General features: G+C 60.8%; 2 protein-coding genes across 2 annotated transcripts; one reads left to right on the top strand and one right to left on the bottom strand.

Moving 5' to 3' along the window:
* The first annotated feature begins 4,731 nt into the window (after nucleotides 1-4,731).
* DLX3 (distal-less homeobox 3) lies at nucleotides 4,732-9,163 on the top strand. The gene is made up of 3 exons (XM_071577578.1): nucleotides 4,732-5,215; nucleotides 5,574-5,764; nucleotides 7,811-9,163. The coding sequence occupies exons 1-3, from the start codon at nucleotides 4,897-4,899 to the stop codon at nucleotides 8,147-8,149; spliced, it is 849 nt and encodes a 282-aa protein (XP_071433679.1). The 5' UTR covers nucleotides 4,732-4,896; the 3' UTR covers nucleotides 8,150-9,163.
* Nucleotides 9,164-13,683: 4,520 nt separating this feature from the next.
* DLX4 (distal-less homeobox 4) lies at nucleotides 13,684-17,174 on the bottom strand. Its single transcript, XM_071577446.1, has 3 exons — nucleotides 16,791-17,174; nucleotides 15,551-15,744; nucleotides 13,684-14,314 (listed from the first exon to the last, which is right to left on the bottom strand). The coding sequence occupies exons 1-3, from the start codon at nucleotides 17,065-17,067 to the stop codon at nucleotides 14,063-14,065; spliced, it is 723 nt and encodes a 240-aa protein (XP_071433547.1). The 5' UTR covers nucleotides 17,068-17,174; the 3' UTR covers nucleotides 13,684-14,062.
* Nucleotides 17,175-19,763: the final 2,589 nt, after the last annotated feature.

The raw sequence follows: 19,763 nt of genomic DNA, 5'->3' as shown, positions 1-19,763 counted from the left end.
GGGAAAACCCGGGATGGGACCCCCGAAGGTTGGACCCCCCCATGAGATGGGCCCCCAAATTTAAGACCCCCATGGGGTGGGAACCTTCCGGAATGGAACCCCCAAGTTAGAACGTCCCATGGGATGGGACCCCCTGGAATGGGCCCCCCAATTTAGGACCCCCATGAGGTGGGACCCCCACACCCCCACGGCAGGAGGTCACGGCGAGACCCCGAGAGCGGCGCCGGGGCCAGGGCCGTGCCGTGGGACAGTCCCCTCCCCGCGGTGACAGGGCCGGGGATACCGCGGTCGTCCAGGGGACCGATCGCAGCCGCAGCATCGCCACTTCCCTCCCGGGGGGTGGCGGCGGTGACCGCCACCGACCCCGACCCCGGCAAAGGTCACCGGGAGCCGCCGCGCCGCTCCCACCCGTGCCAGGAAACGCGTGGGTGGGGTGGGGTGGGCTGGGGGGGCTGCAGGATGTCCTGTGTCCCCCGCCCCGATGTCCCCGTGCCCCTGCGCCGTGTCACTGGAAAGAGTGACGGCACAGGGGACAGTCCCACGGGCAGCGCTGCCGGCAGCGGGCACAGGGCTCTGCCACAGGGACCTGTCCCTTGTTCCCCGTTCCCCATCCCCTGTCCCCCATCCCCTTTTCCTCGATCCCTGTCCCTTGTCCGCCATCCCCTGCCCCTGCCCCCTCTCCCCCATGCCCTGTGTCCCTTTCCCTGTCCCCCATCCCCTTTTCCTCGATCCCTGTCCCTTGTCCGCCATCCCCTGTCCCTGCCCCCTCTCCCCCATGCCCTGTGTCCCTTTCCCTGTCCCCCATCCCCTTTTCCTCGATCCCTGTCCCTTGTCCCCCATCCCCTGCCCCTGTCCCCTCTCCCCCATCCCCTGTGTCGCTTTCCCTGTCCCCCATCCCCTTTTCCTCGATCCCTGTCCCTTGTCCCCCATCCCCTGCCCCTGTCCCTCTCCCCCATCCCCTGTGTCCCTTTCCCTGTCCCCTATCCCTTGTTCCTCCATCCCTGTCTCTTGTCCCCAACCCCCTTTCCCCCGTCCCCCGACCCCTCTCCCTTGTTCTCCACCCACTGCTCCCGGCCCCTTCCCCTTATCCACTGTCCCCTGTCCCCTGTTCCTTGTCCCCAAACCCTCCTCCTTTGTCCCCATCCACTGTCCCCTCTCCCCGTCTTTATCCCTTTTCCTTGTCCCCCATCCGTGTCCCTCGTGCCGCAAAAGTGACATCACCCCAAAGGGGTGTCATTACCGCAAAAGGCCACGAGATGACGCCATTCACCCAAGAATGCTCGAGGGGGACACCCTCGGCTGTGGCAGAGCTGGGGGGACACGCGGGGACTCCCGTGGGCACCGCCCCTTAAGCCTTCGGGGGGTTACGGGGGGGACCCCCTCGAACCTGGGGAGGGGGCACAGGAGGGAAAACCTTCGGCATTTGAGGGGTCTTGGGAGCGAATGGGAGGGTTTCCCCCTCCAGCCTTGTGGGGGAAACATGAAGGGACCCTCCAACCTTTTGGGGGTCACGGAAGAGGAAAACCCTTCAGCCTTGCTTGGGGTAAGGGAGAGGATCCCTTCAGCCTTGTGGGGGGCACAGGGTGATCCCTTCAGGCTTGTGGGGGGCACAGGGTGATCCCTTCAGCCTTGTGGGGGGCACAAGGGGATCCCTTCAACCTTGTGGGGGGCACAGGGGGATCCCTTCAACCTTGTGGGGGGCACAGGGTGATCCCTTCAGGCTTGTGGGGGGCACAGGGTGATCCCTTCAGCCTTGTGGGGGGCACAAGGGGATCCCTTCAACCTTGTGGGGGGCACAGGGGGATCCCTTCAGCCTTGTGGGGACACAGGGTGATCCCTTCAGCCTTGTGGGGGGCACAAGGGGATCCCTTCAACCTTGTGGGGGGCACAGGGTGATCCCTTCAACCTTGTGGGGGGCACAGGGGGATCCCTTCAACCTTGTGGGGGGCACAGGGTGATCCCTTCAGCCTTGTGGGGGGCACAAGGGGATCCCTTCAACCTTGTGGGGGGCACAGGGGGATCCCTTCAGCCTTGTGGGGGCACAGGGTGATCCCTTCAGGCTTGTGGGGGGCACAGGGGGGAACTCAGGGGAATGGGAGAGAGACCCCCAAATTTGTGGGGGGTACAGGGGACAGCTGGGGGGTGCTGAGTTGACCCTGTGGTCAGCCCTGCCCATTCACCCACCCACAGAAACCCTCAGGTGCCCCAACACAGTGACTTCTGCCACTCCCAGCATCCCAGTTCACCCAAACTGAACCCCCCCAAATCCATCCATGAGCTCCTGGATTTGGGGCTCCAAAAGCGCCAGCCTGGTGCAGCAGCCTCGGGCAGCCCCAGTGCCTCCCAGTCCCAAACTGGTTCCGGACTGCACAGACCTGCTCCCCGCTTGTGCCCCACTCCCCAGCCGCCCTCACGGGCCTCCAGCTCCCCAACCGGCTTTTCCTGCCGGCGCTTCCCGCTCCCAGCAGGAGCCGGCCCCGGGGACAGTCCGGCTGGAGGGGGACAGCCAGGCCGGGGGTGTGGGGCTGTCCCAGCGGCTCCTCGGCACGCTGGGAGTGCTGCCCGGGGAGACCCAGCACAGCTCCCAGGGCTGGGCTTGGCCCGGCCAGTTCTGTCCCCTCTGAATTAATTCCTTGAATCTCCAGCTACAGTTCCCATGGGGGAAGCAAGTCTGTGACATTCCCCACGCTTCGGGGTCATCCTTTGTCTCCTGCAAAGCCTTCTGCTTCCCTCTGGGATCCATCTCCTGTTCTATTTATTTCTATATATCTGTTTCTAGTATTTCTATTTCTAGATTTCTATTTATATTTCTATTATTTATATTTCTATTATTTATATTTCTATTATTTATATTTCTATTTCTCCTTTTCATATTCTTACTTCTATGTCTATTCCTACTGCTAATCTTATTCCTACTTCTAATCCTATTCCTGTAAACATTCCTATTTCTCTTCCTATTTATTCCTAGTCCTCTTCCTATTCTTATCTATCCCAGTTCTTAACTCTATTTATCCCTGTTCCTGCTCTTATTCCTATTCCTATTTATCCTTACTTCTATTCTACACCTATTTATTCCTATTCCTAATCCTGTATGTATTTACTCCTTTTCCTACTTATTTCTATTCTTACTGCCACTCCTGTTCCTATTCCTACTCCTGTTCCTATTCCTGTTCCTATTCCTGTTCCTATTCCTATTCCTATTCCTATTCCTATTCCTATTCCTATTCCTATTCCTATTCCTATTCCTATTCCTATTCCTATTCCTATTCCTTTTCCTTATTCCTAACCCTACTCCTGTTCCTATTCCTATTCCTGTTCCTATTCCTATTCCTATTCCTTATTCCTATTCCTTATTCCTAACCCTACTCCTGTTCCTAATCCTATTCCTGTTCCTGTTCCTTATTCCTATTCCTGTTCCCGTTCCTATTCCTTATTCCTGATTCTATTCCTATTCCTCTTCCTGTTCCTATCCCTATTCCTATTCTTGTGCCAATTTCTGTTCCATTTCTTATCCCTATTCCAGTTGCTATTCCTGTTTCTGTTGCTATTCCTATTCTTTCTTCCTACTCCTATTCCCATTCCCATCCTATTCCCATTCCACTCTTTCCATTCCCAGTCCCTTCTCATTTCCGATGATTACTCCCGTTTTCCTCGCGGTATCGACGGTGGCTTTGGCGGCGCCGGGACTCGAACCCGCGGCCGCAGAGTCGGCGCAGTTCCCACTGTGGCCGTCAGGTGGCACCATCGCCCCATTGGCCGGGGCGGGGGGACAATCCCGGGGCTGGGAGGGGACACACAGGGGGACAGGAGGGGAACAACCCCCGCCAGGTTTATGGACTCTCAGCCCCCTCCAAGCAGCCCCCCCTGAACCCTCTCAGCGTAAAGACCTGCCCGGAGAGGCGGAGACACCCCCCGAAATGGAATCCCCCGTCCCCAAATCCCCCTCCCCCGGATGCTGGGTGGGGGGATGGTCATTGGGGACAGCCCCGAGAGTGGCCGGGAGTGACCAGAGTTTGGCACCCTGAGCTGGTCGATGCTGTTGAGGGCTCTCAGGGCAGTGAGGGGCGTCAGGGCCCTGACTGGGGGTGGGAGAGAGACACGGAGCCCTGGGGTGGGGATGTCTCCCCGGGATCAGGGCCTGTCACTGCCCCGAAGTCCCCAAAGGGCTGGTGGAGCATGTCAAGTTTTGGGGTACATGAGAGTCCTCTGCTCCGTGAGGATGGGGGAGCTCTGCCTTGGGAATGGTGTTGAACTGGGAGACACTGCTGGGAGAAATGTGGGAGCTGGGAAGAAGGGAAGAGACCACCAACACACCCCTGTAGCCCCCAGTCCCAGGCACAGATCCATCCTACTTCCAAACCCCAACCCTCCCTGCCACCCAACAGACATTGCCCCCAATTCCTCCTCCAGATCCCCCCACAGCCCCAAAAGCCCCCTCACAAACCAGCCCTCCCCTGACCCACCCGTGTCCCCTGTGTCCCCCAGGCCCCTGCTCCTGCAGACAGGACCCTGCGCTCTGTGTTTATTCCTTCGCCCTCCTTCACCCACTCTTTGTTGTTTCTTGAGAGAGGGAAAGAAGTCAAAAAAAAAAAAAAAGAAGCGAGGGAAGAAAAAAAAACATCCACCACACAGGAGGAGGCAGGAGCCTATTTTGCCTCCCAGGCAATATTTCTGGAGCCAATCGGAATGCGCACCCACCCTGCCCTGCTCCCTAATTAAAGGCTTTAAGCAGGCGGCCGGGGCTGGAGGTTTGGGCACAGTCTCTTGGTTGCTCCTCGCAAAGAGCCGCAGCGCAGGATCCAGCTCCGGGCACGCCAGGCCTGACGCGGCAGCCGGAGCCGCCAGGTTGGGGGGTCCCCAGCCAGGCAGGCAGCTCGTCCCTCCCCAGTGCCAGCGATGAGCAGCTCCTTCGATAAGAAGCTTTCCAGCATCCTCACGGACCTCTCGGGCTCGCTGAGCTGCCATGCCGCCTCCAAGGACTCTCCCACCTTACCGGAGTCCTCCGTCACCGATTTGGGCTACTACACCAGCCAGCACGACTACTACCCGGGCCAGTCCTACAGCCAGCCCGTGAGCCACTACCCCTACCACCAGTTCAACCTCAACGGCATCGGCGCCGCCGGCACCTACTCGCCCAAATCCGACTATTCCTACAGCCCTTCCTACCGCCAGTACAGCCACTTCAGGGACCAGCAGCTCCCGGCGCAAGAAGCAGGTAGGATGTTGTGGGAAGAGGGGGTTGTGCCCATCCCGCTGCTCCTTTGGGATTCCAGAGGGAGTTTTGTGGAGTTGTACCCCTCCGAGTGTCCCCAGTTTGGGGACGGGGTGTTGTTGCTGGTGGTGGATGTTGGGGCAAGGCCCAGCCCCCTCCGGCATTCCCGGTGCTGCTGTGGAGACGCGGTGGGATGGATCCCTGCTGGATGTGGTGTCCGGGAATATTCCCGGGGGTGTCCCAGGCGATGGCCCGGGGATGGGGTAGTGCCAGCACCCGGAGCGGGATGACACTGAGCTGGGGAGGGGGGTGTCTATGCTGGGACCCCTTCACCGGCCTCACACCTGCGCTCTCTGCCCAGTGTCGGTGAAGGAGGAGCCGGAGCCAGAGGTGCGAATGGTCAATGGGAAACCCAAGAAGATCCGCAAGCCCCGGACCATCTACTCCAGTTACCAACTGGCTGCTCTGCAACGCCGGTTCCAGAAAGCCCAGTACCTGGCACTGCCCGAGCGGGCTGAACTGGCCGCCCAGCTGGGGCTCACCCAGACCCAGGTAAGGGCTGAGCCCCCGCCCCGACACCCAAATTCCCAACGCGGGCAGGAGGGATCGGCAGAGCGGGAGCTGGGGCTGCCCTGCTCTTTGCAAAACGGGAATCGGTGGGAGTTTGGGAGGGAATTTTGTTGCCGAGGAGCTGGGAGAGGGTCTGGTGGTCCCCAGACATGAGTAGTCCCCTCTCATTCGCGGGTGAGAGGATCCCCACCGGCAGATTTCCCCACACGGAGCTGATCTGTTTTGCTGAGGGAAAACTTGAGGGGAGGAAAGGAGCAGGGAGAGGCGACGAAACTCAGCCGTGCCTCACTCCCCAGTTTTGGGGTTTATACCCCTCACTTTGGAGCCGGCACCATCCCAGACCTTGCTCTGCTCAGTCACCCCCAGGGGTTGGGGCCGAATCCTGCCCCGGTGCCTGAAAGGGTCCTGGGTCAGCAGCACCCCCGATGTCCCGGGAATATGGAGAGCCAAGTCCAGGGTGGGACGAGCCGCTCAGGACGGGGTGTTTGGGATGGGGTGCTTGGGACACCCCATCCCGACAGCAGGTCCTGCTCCCAAGTCCAGCAGGAGCAGGGGAACACGGAGCCGAACGCTGCACCTCCCGTGTGAGCTTTCCCAGGCTCCCCGAGGCTCCGACTGCCCCATCCCGCTTGGCTCAGGCAGAGGAGGGATTGGGGACCGGCTCCACACCCCGCTGGGACCCTGCGCTGGGGTGGCAGTTCAGGCTGGACTGGAAGAGCAGGGACGTGCGGGACAGGCTTCTCCTCCCCACGAGCCACCCAGAGCCGGGGCTAAACCCTTGTTTTCGGGGTTCTGCCCGACGAGGGGACAAACTGTCCCCGCGGATCTGCTGGTGGGAGGGGAGCGGGTTGTCACCACCGTCCCTGCAGCGTGTGACTCCCCCGCAGCCCGGCCCGGCCCCGGTGCCCTCCCTGCCTGCGGGCCGGCGCCGGCGCCCTTGTGCCGCCCTTGGCGCGGCGCTCCCAGCGCCCGGCCTTCCTCCTCCTCCCTTCGGCGATGAAGCAATCGGGGACACTCGGCAAAGGGCTGACGGAGCGCGTCACCCGCTCCCAGAGGGACATCCTGTTTGGGTGACAACCGCGGCCACCCCCACCCCGTCCCCGGGGGCCCAGGGCGTCCAGCGCCGCCTCACCCACACCGGGACTCTCCCGACGCCCGGCGTGATGCACAGAGTGACGGGCTCCCCGCGACGCCCGTGTCCCCAGGGGGCTTCCTGTGTCACCCGTGTCCCCAGGGAGGGTCCCTGCGACACCCATTCCATGGGTGCTTCCCACAGAGCGTGATGTGTGCGTGTTCTCTGTGACACCCACATCCCGGGTGACTTTCCATGGATGCACCGTGTGTCCGGAATCCCCACGACACCCCTGTCCCGAGTGGCTTTCTGTCACGCACCCTGTGGGGTCCACACGATGTTCATGTCCATGGGTGTCTTCCTGTGGCACACGGTGTGCCCAAGCTCCCCATGACACCCACGTTCCTCATGTCCTCCTCTGGGATATCATGTCTCTGGGATCCCCGTGATCCCCCATGTCTCTGGGGTCCCTGTGATCCCCATATCCCTTATCCTTTCCCACATTTCTGGGGTCCCTGTGACCCCCATACCCTTTATTCCTTCCCACATCTCTAGGGTCCCTGTGACCCCCATATCCCTTATCCCTTCCCACATCTCTGGGGTCCCTGTGACCTCCATATTCCTTATTCCTTCCCACATCTCTGGGGTCCCTGTGACCTCCATATCCCTTATCCCTTCCCACATCTCTGGGGTCCCTGTGACCTCCATAGTCCTTATTCCTTCCCACATCTCTGGGGTCCCTGTGACCCCCATATCCCTTATTCCTTCCCACAACTCTGGGGTTCCCGTGACCCTCAAGTCCCGGGTGCTTTCCTGTGTCTCTGGGATCCCCGTGACACCCATATTATCCCTTCCCACCTGCCCCAAACCCCCACCCCACCCCATCCCCTCTCCCGGTCCATCCCGCTCTCCCTGTCCCACGCCGGGGCGCTGATCCCTGTCCCTCCCTCCCTCAGGTGAAGATCTGGTTCCAGAACCGCCGCTCCAAGTTCAAGAAGCTGTACAAGAACGGCGAGGTGCCCCTGGAGCACAGCCCCAACAACAGCGACTCCATGGCCTGCAACTCGCCGCCCTCCCCGGCCGTCTGGGACAGTAACTCGCACGGCAGCGCGCCGGGCCGGACCCAGCTCCCGCAGCCGCTTCCCTACAGCTCCTCCCCGGGCTTTTTGGAGGAGCACAACCCCTGGTACCACCCGCAGCCCCTCAGCGGACCCCACGGACCCCACCAGGCACAGCCGGCCACCACGATGCATCACACCTCCCCCGGGCCCCCCAACACCGGCGCCGTCTACTAACAGGGAGAGGAGGGGATGAGAGACTGTGGCAGAACTCCTTTGCCTCCTTTTTTCCCCCCCTATTTTTTGGTTTTTCTTCTATTTTTTTTTTCTTAAAAGGACACCCGTGTACACGCACCCCTAGACACACTTCTCTACCCTCTCCCTGCTCATCTCAGGAACCAGAGGACTGCAAAGGGTTAAAATCCTCCGCTCCCAGCGCAGGAAAAAGTGGAGAATTCTTCTTCTACATTTATTATTGAATTTTTCCATCACCCCCCCTTAATAAAACCGGCCCCCAAAGAGCCTCATCCCACTGCGGGTCCCTCACTGGAGCTTTGCTTTTTGGGGTCACCCCCGAACACGAGTGGGCAACCAAAGAGGGGCACAGGGGGCACCTGGAGCGCCCTCATCCCGTCGGGATGGAGGACACTGTCACGACATGAAGTCGCCGACGCCGGAGGAGCGGGATGTGCTTCGCCCTCGCTCCAAAACCCACGGAGTGGGAGCGATTTGGGGGGTGATGGAGGCAAACCAGGACTCCCACGGAGGCAAACCAGGACCCTCAGCCCGGCGGCTCCGTGGGAATCCCCCGGGACGATGCTCAGACAATAAGGTGGTTATTTAAAGTTAAATAAAAAGTGGGTGTTGGGGAGGGGGGCGGGGGGATTATTTTAATATTTAAACAGTTCAGGAATGGTTTAAGTTATTTTTGAAAGAAAAAAGTTGTGTTAATCTCCGTTTTTCTGCAGTGCCTCCAGGTGTGGGTTAAGGGAACGGCGACAAAAATGCCTCTTTTTTTAACTAAACCGACAACATATTTTAAAGGGAAAAAAACCCCAAACAAACTCTTTGCTATTTTTTAAGAGAATAACGCTATTTTTTTAAGCTAAAAGTGCCGTTTTAAGGAGTGTTCATACGTGTTGTACAGTCCCGGGGATCTTATTTATGTTGCCTTATATAAATAGGGGTGTTTTGGGGGGAAAAAAGTGAGTGTACATAAGGTTCGTTTGTATAAAGTTGTTCCAAACCAAACTGGTTTCGGTCTGTTTTTTTGTCCTTTTTTTTAAGGAAAATCCCCTTTGGTTGATGGGAACCCTCCCCACACTCAGAGGGCTCCCCCTGAGTGTCCTTTGCTGCTTTAGAGGGAACCAAAACTGAGCTAGAAATGTTAAATTAATAAAAGAATTTTGCATTTGGAGGCTCCAAACACCATTTTCCCCCCAGGTTTTGGGGAGCAGGATTTTTTTTCCACCTTGGGAAATATGCATTTAAAGTCTGTTCTTTTTGTGCCCTGTTTTTGGGGGACAACTGAGGGATGGGCAGGGCATGGGATGGCACTGGGTGCTGGGCACAGATGGTGCTGCCTCACCCCAAATCACACTTTGCCCTGCTGAGAATTTGGGGGGTAAAGGATTTTATTCCTGTTTTTTTGGGTATTCCCTGAGTGGCCATGGAGATCTGACACTTCTTTCCTGCTTCCCTTATGCTCCTCTTACTGGGACCAGTAGGCTCCCAGACAGGCAGACTGGAATGGTGGCTGGGCTGTCCCAGTGTCCCTTTTGTGGGACACCCCATGAGCAATGTGGGGCACAGACACCCCCAAACCCCTGATCCCAATGGACCAACGTGCTGTCCCTGTGGATACAGTGCCTTCCTCAGTGGTGTTATGGGGTTGGGGGGCCTGGAGTGACCCCAAGACCCCCCCCAGATATGGGGTGGCCAGGGCTGGGGTGACCCTGTCCTGCTGTTCCTGCTGCCACCCGTGTCGTGTCATGGGTGGGGGTGACACCCCATCACCCACCCCAGTGCTGGGAACAAGTGACATCCCAGTCACATCCCTGATGGATGTGGGGACCCCCAAACCTCCTAAACCCCCCAGTCCTCCTTGGGATGATCCATCGTGGCACAGGATGCATCCAGCTCTCAGTGTCCCCAAATGTGCCTCCACAGCCCCCCTTCCCATTCCTGAGTCCACATGGGGCCAACCTCCCACTTGGGACCTATGGGGAGATTCCCTAAACTCCCCACAAGCTTCACCCACCACTTCCCTGTCCCCATCCCTTGCTCCAGGATGCAAGAGGAGCAATCCAAGCGTCACTGCCTGGAGTGAGAAGCTCCACAGTATGAGCTGGCACTGGGGAGTTTCAATTTTCTCTTTTTTACTTTCAATTTTTAAAAAGTTTTTCTTTTTTTTTTTTCTTTTTTTTTTATTTAGAGGTGAAGGAAAAAAAAGTAAAAAGGCAGGAGATTACATATCCATGGATTATATAAATTCCTGTTGCCTACAGACAGGCTCTAACCACGCTCCCTGTCAGCACTGCCTGGGAATTGGGTTCTCTTGGCAGCCCTGACACCACAGGGATGGGCACCAGGGAAGGTTTTGTGCTCCCCAGATCTCTCCTGTCCCAGTCTCAGAGCATTTTCCAGAGGAGCTGGGGGTGCCCAGAGGGTGCAGGACCCCTCGGCTCCCACCAAAACAGCTGCAGCAGAGCTTGGCACGGCCTCCCTGGACTGCCTGTGCCCTTTTCCTCCTCTCTCATCCCCATCTCCAACACCCCAGGGGGGTCTCCACCAGCAAAACCTCCAGCTCTTCCAGCCCCGAGGTGGTCAAGACTCCCAGAGCTCCCCAGGAGGGGCTGCAGGACCCAGATTTCCCTCCCTGGAGCCAAACTCGGTGTCCCAACACATTCCCAAAAGCAGGACGGGATCTGGGAGTCAGAGGCAGGATCCCACAGGGATGGGTACATCCCCCCATCACCTCACTCCTCCCAGCACCCCTCTGCTGGCCTGGCACAGGGATAGAATCTCCACCCTTCACCATCCCAGTTATCCCAGTTATCCCCTGATGGCAGCGGGGATGGTGATGGAGAGCAGCACCAGGATGGTGATACTGTGACACCTCAAACACCCACCTGCTCCAAGGGGATTTTCCCAGTGGCTTTGGGCAGGATGGGGGCTCAGCTGGGGTTTGCAGTCCCAGGGGGACACCCAGGGTGGGGTGGCACTGCCCGTGTCCCCCTGGCGTCGCCCCCAAGCCCCGGCACAGCCCTCCCAGTATGGCACGCGGGTCCTGCCCAGTTGCAACACATCCCTTCCAGCCTCTTGCATCACCACACTGCCAGCACAGGGAGCGGGGGCAGCTGCCCGCCCACAGCCTGGCCTGGCATCCACCACGGCCTCGTGCCCATCCCAGCTCTTGGCTAACCCGGAGCCGAGCGGCGATGCCACAGCCGCGGCATTGCCGCCAACCCGGGCCCTGTCGCTGTTCTTGGCTCTGCAAAATAGGACAGAAACACTCCTGAGAGGCCTCGGGGGTGTCTCTGCTCTCTGTGTGTCCCTGTCCATGTCCCTTCATCCTGTCCAGGCTGGGCACGGGGAGGGGACACCAAGAGCCCCCACGGCCCAAGCCTGACTTCCAGCCTGGGAGGGTGGAGGGAGGAACAAGTCCAGGGCCATCCTGGTCCCCCAGTGGGATTTTCCCCATCCAGTGGGTTAAACACACCAGAATGGAATGTCTGGGTTCTCCTGGCTTTTCCCGAGTCCCCAGGCAGGCAGGGACACTTCTGGCTGACAACCATGGTCAGGGATGCTGTGCTGGCTGTGGTGCCCCTCTCCTGGGTGCAGACAAAAGCAGGGTCCCCATCCATTCCCCAAACCCCTCCTCAGGGCACAGCCCCCTGTCCATGTCCCCATCCCACAGGAGCATCCCAGCAGGACCTGGGGTGGCAGTGTGGCTCTGACTCCCCTGTGTGCCCAAGAGAAGGGCTGGAGCAGGGATTTCCCTCCATCCAAGGGCTGGGCTCTGCCCCCATCTGCAGGGCAGTGGGGGTGGCCGTGGCTGTCCCACGGGTGTGGCTGAGTGCTGGGGTCCCCCTGCGGGGTCCGGGCGCCAGCCTGGCCCTGGAGCCGAGGGCTGCTGCCTCCCTCCCTCCCTCCCTCCCTCCCTCCCACTGCAAGACAGGACCTGTGAGCAGCTCTGGCTGCAGGTCCTTGGCAGCACATCCGTCAGGAACGCCGAGCAGGCGCCACGGCATCTGCCTCCTGCTTCCCCCATCCCCATGGATCCTTCCCTCCCGGGGTGCCAACCCCACCCCTGGCTCTGCAGGTCACCCCAAACCCCCAGGGCTGGGGTGTGCTCAGCACCAGCTCCTCCATGGCAGCATCCCCAGCCTCCCTCTCCAGCCAGGACCACCAGCCCCTTCCCATGGCTGGTGAGTACTTCCTGGGGGAAGGCCACACTTCCCAGCTCCAAGCCCCTGTCCAGGGTAAATCCCACCCAAGGAGCTGGATGGAAAGTTCTATTTTCCAATGTTGCCACAAAGCAAATTCATCTCTTCCCTAAAGCCTCAGTGGGGTGTGTGAGCTCCATCCCTCTGGGAAAATCCCACTTGGAACATCATCCACTATGTACTTGGTCCTGGATCAGTTGGTCCCAACCAGAGTGTCCCAAGGGTGCTGAGCAGCCCTGGGGCTCCACATCATCCACGTGCCATGGCTGGACACAGCTGGGGACAACCATCCTGTGGGGTCACTGCCAGCATCCAAACCTCTTGGCAGAGGGATCCAACCTGGCAGGGTGGCAGGGAATCCTGTCCAGCCCCGTGGATGCCACCAGGGACTTGGGGGTTTCTGGTACCACCAGCCCCAGACATGCCATTCCCATGCCAGATCTCCAGCCTGGCCCATCTCCCAGCTGTTGATCCCAACTCCCAAGTGCTGGGAATTGCTCTGATCCCGTGTGATGCTGAAGGTGCAAACCAAACAGAGCTGCACATGGCATTTTGGCATCACTCCCAAAATGGTGTTCCCACAGCAGGAAAGGATCCTTGGAGCAAGGGAATTATAGAGTGGGAATATCTGGAGTGAAGATCATGGCACGTTTGTGCAAGGGAGCAAAGCTCAGAGTGGAATCGCTGCCCATCTCAGCTGGGGGGTCTCAACCCCATGGTGGGTGACAAACACTGAGCAGGATCGGGGAAAGCAGGGAAACAATGACATGGGAAAAAATGGGGAATAACAAGAATGTATTTTCTGGGCAAATCTGGCCTCTGAAAGCACAAAGAGAGAAGGGGAGAAGTTTCTCACTGCCAAACCTGCAGCGGGAAATTATCCCCTGCTCCCCAAAAAACTCACTCCCAGGGCCAGGTATCCATGGAACTGCTGGGGACACAGGGCAGGAACCCCTGGCTCGACCTGCCACGTGTGCCCCCACCCTCCTGCTCCCACCCCTATTAAGGGAGACATCTCCAACAGCTCCAAATTGCCCGAAATTACCCGGAGCAGGCGACGAGAAGCCCCTCACAGGCGCCCGGCCCCGCAATTACTGTAATTGCAGCTCCATTTCAGGGGAGTGGAAACAGCAGCAGGTCCTGCACAGATGTGTGGGGTGAGGGGGGACACAGCCCCAGCCCCTGCTCCAGCACCCCCAGCCCCTCTGGGCTGTTCTCCCAGGAGCTTTGGGAATGGGGGCCCCCAAGGAGCAGGATGGGAGTGTCTCCCCCAAATCGGGGACACCCCTGAAGCAGCATCAGGTACAGAGGAGCAGAACCAACCAGTGTTCAGCCTGTTTATAAAGGGGGGGCACATACAATAACAATAATTATAAATAAAGCCAGGCTGGTGATTCCCCAGCCCCTCGGGGTCCCCCTGCCCCCTGTCCATAAATGGGGGGACCCGGGGCTGTGACTGGAGGCTGAGTCCTGTCCCACTGGGATGGGCACACCAGGGCTCTGTGTCACTTCAGGCCATGACAGAGCAGATGATCCTCAGGTTCCTGCAGACTGTGGTCACCTTCCTCCTCCTCTTCATTCTTCTCCATTCGCTGGGATCTCCCAGGGCCTCACTGGGCTTTCCAACCTCTCATGGGGCAGCAGCAGAGCATCCCCCACACTGTCCCTCCTGGATCCAGCAGGTGCTGGAGCAGTGGCAGTGTCACATCATGGGGGTCCGGGGCATGGTGTCCTGCGGGTGTGGCTGGTACCAGGCTCCAAAGCTGTTGATGTAGCTGCTGGGGGCCAGGGGGGGCCCTTTTCCTGGCATGGGGATGTCCCAGAGCGGGGGGATGTTGGGGGAGCAGGGGGAGAGGGAGGGGGTGGTGTGGAGGTGCTCCCCATCGGGCACACTCGAGCCCTGCTTCATGATCTTCTTGTACTTGGAGCGTTTGTTCTGGAACCAGATCTTCACCTGGGGTGGGAGAGAGAGAGGGGTGAGTGGGGAGGATGTTGCCAACATCCCCTCCTAAACCTCCAGCATCAACAACTACAGACTCCTCTGGGTGGTCCTGGTGTCTCCCCCATATCTGTGGGGCCCTGTGAGATGAGCAGGGCTTGGAACTCAACTCTACAAGACACGAGAGACTCCACTCAGGGCAGCTGGAGGAGAGCGTGGGAAAAGGCAAAGGGAGCCCAGACAAGCAGAGAGCTGGGCCTGAGTCCCCCAGGCGTGGATTGCCGTGTCCCCCCGCTCTGTCTCCGGCTGTGGCGCCCACCAGCCCAGCCGAGTACCGGGTGCCGGGGCTGGGCTGGGGTGCGCCCGCCGCGCTGGGGTGGTGGCCCCGCTCATTCCTCCCCGCGGTCCCCCCCGCGCTGCCGGCAGGTTCCCACTTGTCTCCTCTTCCCCGGCTTTATGAGCTCGCTTCGCCCCTGGCTCCGGGCTGCACCGCTGCCGCCTGCCTGTCTCTCCCCATCGCCTTCAAAAACCCACTCGCCCCGTCCCACGGCCTGGGGCCGCTCAGCGCCGGGCACGGCCGGGCCCTCAGCCAGGCTGCGGGGCTGGGAAAGTCCCGGTGCCGCTGGGAGGTGCGAGCAGGGGCGCCCCGAACCCGAGCCCTGGGGGCGCACCGGCGCCAGCTCCCCTGCCGCGGCACGGCTCGGCTCGGCACGGGGCCAGCTGCACCCCGGCTGCGTGAGGCAGCCTGGCTCCGGAGTCACTCCGGAGGGGCGGGGGGCACAGGGCGCACCCCGATGGGCACAGGGAGCACCCCGATGGGCACAGGGAGCACCCTGATGGGCACAGGGAGCACCCCGATGGGCACAAGGCACATCCCGATGAGCAAAAGGTGCATCCCGATGGGCAAAAGGTGCACCCCGATGGGCACAAGGAGCATCATGACGGGCAAAAGACACACCCCGATGGGCAAAAGGTGCATCCCGATGGGCACAGGGCACATCTCAATGGGCACAAGGTGCATCCCGATGGGCACAGGGCGCATCCCGATGGGCACAAGGAGCACCCCGATGGGCACAAGGCACATCTCAGTGGGCACAAGGCGCATCCCGATGGGCACAAGGCACATCCCGATGGGCAAAATGCGCATCCCGATGGGCACAGGGCGCATCCCGATGGGCACGTGGCGCATCCCAAAAGCCACGACATTCCCGATGGCCGCGATCATCCCGCCGCCTCTGGCCGGGGCCGCACCTGGGTCTGGGTGAGCCCCAGCTGTGCCGCCAGCTCGGCGCGCTCTGGCAGTGCCAGGTATTGGGTCTGCTGGAAGCGCTGGTTGAGGGCTTGGAGCTGGAGGCTGGAGTAGATGGTCCGGGGCTTCCGCAGCTTCTTCCCCTTCCCGCTGACGCGCAGCTCCCCGTTGGTGACGGCCAGGGACTTCTCGTGCTCTTGGAACAGGAGAGGAGATGGCGTTAAACCAACACACTGGTTAATAAAACAGCCCCAAAAGCCCCAAATCATCCCATCCTGGGGTTGCTGGGGGGTTGTTTTTGGAGGGGAGGGGGGATAAATAAAGAGGGAATCTGCTTTGGCTTTGCTGCTTGTTAAAGCAAAAGGTAAAGAGGAGGAGGAAGAGAGGGATGGGATTATTCATCCAATATCACTACTCAAGTCCAAAAGCAGGTGGGACACAGGCCCCTCTGCCCTGCACCCGGAGGGGACAGGCACGGCCTCCCAGGGGAATGGAGGGTGCAACAGGAGGGGCTCCCCTGCCCTGGGGGTCCTCGCTGTGGGCACCCTGGTGGTCTCTGGCTCAGCAGCACACGGATGGTGTGGGTGAGATCTGGGCATGGTGCTGAACGTATCTGTGCACCCGGGTACCACAGCCACGGCTCCCTGGAGTTGATGGGGGGCCAACAGGGCCTGGGGACTCAACTGGGCTCAGGACCCCTCCGTGGGACAGCCCAGGGGCTGCACTTCTCCAGGGTGGCTCAGCTTGGAGGATCCTGCATCAACTTTTGGGGAAAACCGTGGGGAACAGGGATGAAACAGGGCAGGGAGCTGAGATCAGAGTGTGTGGTGTTGGGGAGAGGGGAGAGCCTGCCTGCCCAGGGGGCCCAGGCTGCAGGGCGTGGGCAGCACAAGGTCTCGGGGTGCAGGTTATGGGCAGCCAGGGGTCTCAGGTTGGAGGGTAGGGACTGCAGGGCTTCAATGCTCCTCATGCCCGGCATTCCTTGAAGCCACGTAGCCACAGGTCTCCGGTGGGTCAAGGCCCTCCAGGAGCGAGGCGACATCACCTTTGGCCCCCGCGGATACCCTCGAGGACCCCCCGCCGTGCCCAGCCTCGCACCACCTCTGCCCCGACGGGGCGGCGCAGCCCCGAAGAGCTCCCGACGGCTCTTTCCCGGCGCTTCCCGGCGCAAACCCGTCGATCCCCGCCGGGTGGGTGCCTGGGGATGGGTGCGCGGCGCCGAGCCCCCCGTGCCCCCCTTACCTGTGTCCTGCAGCCTGGCGCCGGGGGCCGGGGGGTGCGGGGCGCCGGGGGGCGGGTAGGACAGGTATGGACCCCCATGGGGTGGCGGGGGAGCCCCCCCGGGGTACGGGTAGTGCCCAGGCCGGCCGTACGAGGTGAAGAGCGGCGGGTCGTGCTGGGGGTGCCCGGCAGGGGGGAGGCCGTGCAGGGGGTAGTGCTGCGGGGGGCCGAGCTCCAGGAACGCGGCTTTGGAGGGGTCAGACCCCAGCAGGCTCTCGGCCACGGAGCTCATGGTCATGGTGCGGGTCGGGCCGGGGCGGGCAGCCCCCGCAGCCCCCGCAGCGCCGCGCAGAGCCCCCGCCGCCCCCCGACGGGCTCGGCACTGCCGCGGCCCCGCGCCCGGGGATGCCCTGAACGCCCCGCCCCGGCCCGCCCCCCCGGCGTGACGTCACACCCGGGGGCACCCCTTCACCCCGTGCCCACCCACCCCGGGGGGTGCAGCCCCCTCTGGGTGTGTGATCCCCTTCGTTGTTCCTCCCCTACCTGTGCCAATGCGACGCCCCCTCGGGTTGGGGTGGCACTGGGACCCCTCCTCTCCTGGCAGGGTCTCCCCAGGGATGGGGGACTGATCCAGGCGCAGCGTGATCTGTTTTTGGGGCGTAACCCCTTCTCAAGACCCCCCTCCATGGGGGTGAAGGGGGAGGACGGTGACCCCCCACTGGCAGGGACAGTCCCCCGACCCCACCCTGCCATTAGACCATCTTCAAAACATGTTTCCATCTGGCCATCGGGGCTGAGTCACCCCGCGCCGGGCCCGGAGCTCTGATATAAATAGCCGAGCTCCCGGCTAACCCCGGGACACGCAGGACCCGTGTCCTGCCCCAGACTCCCAGTACAGCCCTTCCCCTCACCCTCTGACCCTCTGTACCCGATGGCTTCTGCCCTCTCTCCCCATCCCTGTCTCCCAAAACGTTCCCTTCTGACACTGTAAGGATCATTTCCAGCACAACAGGACACACAGACTGGCCCCTTTTGTCCCTCCATCCCAGCACGGAGCTGTCCCTGGGATGATCCTCAGGGGCAAGGTGGACTCTCAATTTTATACGAACCTCAAATTTGGGCACAGGCAGCAGCTGTTCTACCACCTCTGGAGCCCACCAGACTCCAGAGACCAATGTGGAAAAACCCTCAACCCCACCCAGGCAAACGTGTGGGGGAAGCAGCAAAGAAAGAGGCACGAGGAGGAATCCAGATGTTCCCAGCCCTGCCCAGCTGGCTGTGGCATCCCCAGGGAGCCCGGCCCGGCCGGCACCGAGGGCGAGGACCAAAAGAAACCTCCACCGATGTGCTTTTCTCCCGCTCCTCACTTTCCCTGTTGGGCTGACTCAGCTCCCACCGGCTCCGGGATGGGTCCCGGCTTGCCGGGATGAGCTCCCGGCGGCTCCGCTCCCTCCGGTGCTCTCACCGCGGTGCTGAGGGTGGGAGGGGGATGCTGGGGCTGGGGGCTGTGTCCCCCTCCACCACAGAGGCTGCTCCTGGGGGCAGGGAGGCTCCCAGGGATGGATCCGGGGGCACCCAGTGCCCCTTCCCGGCCCTCTGTGCCCTCTGCTACAAGGTGGATGTAATAAATGCCCATAATTAAAGATAAGTACCCCAAAGTGTCTGTCCCAGAGCAGAGGGGTCAAGAGCCCTGTGCTGGCTGTTGACAGAAGGACAGTGTCCCCACAGGTGGTTTGGGGCAGTATTTGCCCTCTGGCAGAAGGAAGGGGACCCTCGGCTCGAATTCCTCCTGGGGGAAGGGGTTTCATTTCGGATGACAAGGAGGGACCCTCACCCACCCAAGCAGGACCCACGACATGGGACAGCCCAGTGTGAGTATCGAGGCAGGGATGACACCCTCCTCCTCCTCTTCCTCCTCCTGCTCCTGCTCCTGCTCGGTCGGGGTGCCAACCTCAGCCCCATCCTGTGCCCCATTTCCAAGCCCACTGGGGTGGGCACAGGGACAGCACTCCCTGCTCCAAATTCCCTCAGGAGACAGGATAAGTCTCTGGCATCAGCGTTCAGGCTGTGCAGAACTCCAGGGGGCTGGTTTTGGGGTCAGGGGGTTGTGCCAGTGCAGGGGCAGGAGCCGGTGCCCCCCAGGGATGTGGGCACGGGGCACAGCCGGGTCAGGTCCCAGCCCCCCTGTTTGTGTCGGCAGGGACTGGCAGGGACAGGACGGGCTGTTTTAGCAGAGTTTGGGGTTTGAGGGGGAACCCACTGCCAAAACAAACACATCGAGTCAACTCGTATTAAATTAAAAAAAATAAATCAAGGCCACGCTCGGAGCCAATTCAAAGTCTCGATCTCGGGGCTGGAAGGTGCTGGCACATGCCAAGAGCCAGGCGGTGGCAGCGAATCCGCCGGGACATGCGGGCTCGGCGGCGCTGCCGCTCACCTGCCCGGGGATGCTCCGGGATGTGGATTCACCCGAGCGATGGAGACTCGGGATTTTTCCCTTCCCGTCTGCAGAGGCTGATGAAAGCAGGAAGGATTAAAGGGGTGCAGGGAAGGGCGTGTGGGGCGGGGGGAGGGCAGCAAAGCATGTGCCAGGTAACAAACCTACAAGATGCACCGAGATAAAGGGAGATCCCAACAGCTGTAATTAGGCGCTGGAGATAGAGCGGCGCGGGGAAAGCCTGAAGCCAAGTACAGGAATTCTGGGTTAATGGCAGCCCAAGGAGAAGTTAATAACAAGCCGAACAAAGTGGGAGCAGACAGCCTGGCGTCTGCCCTCCCACACGCCACCGCTGCCACACTAACGAACAACCGCGCTATCTCCAGCCGGGAATAATCCCGGGGGAACGCGGCCAGTCGGGGTGCCGGCACGAGCTGCGGCGCCCCGGGCCTCACCCTCGGCTTTTTTGGCACTTTGGCAGAGGTAAAAACCATCCTGGGGGAACGGGAGGGTGAGGGGAGCATCCCCTGGGAAGGGGTTGGAGATCCAGCAGAGGA

Source organism: Pithys albifrons, chromosome 25 (genome assembly GCF_047495875.1).
Source record: "Pithys albifrons albifrons isolate INPA30051 chromosome 25, PitAlb_v1, whole genome shotgun sequence".
Lineage (NCBI taxonomy): Eukaryota > Metazoa > Chordata > Aves > Passeriformes > Thamnophilidae > Pithys > Pithys albifrons.
This window is presented reverse-complemented; position numbering and strand designations above follow the sequence as displayed.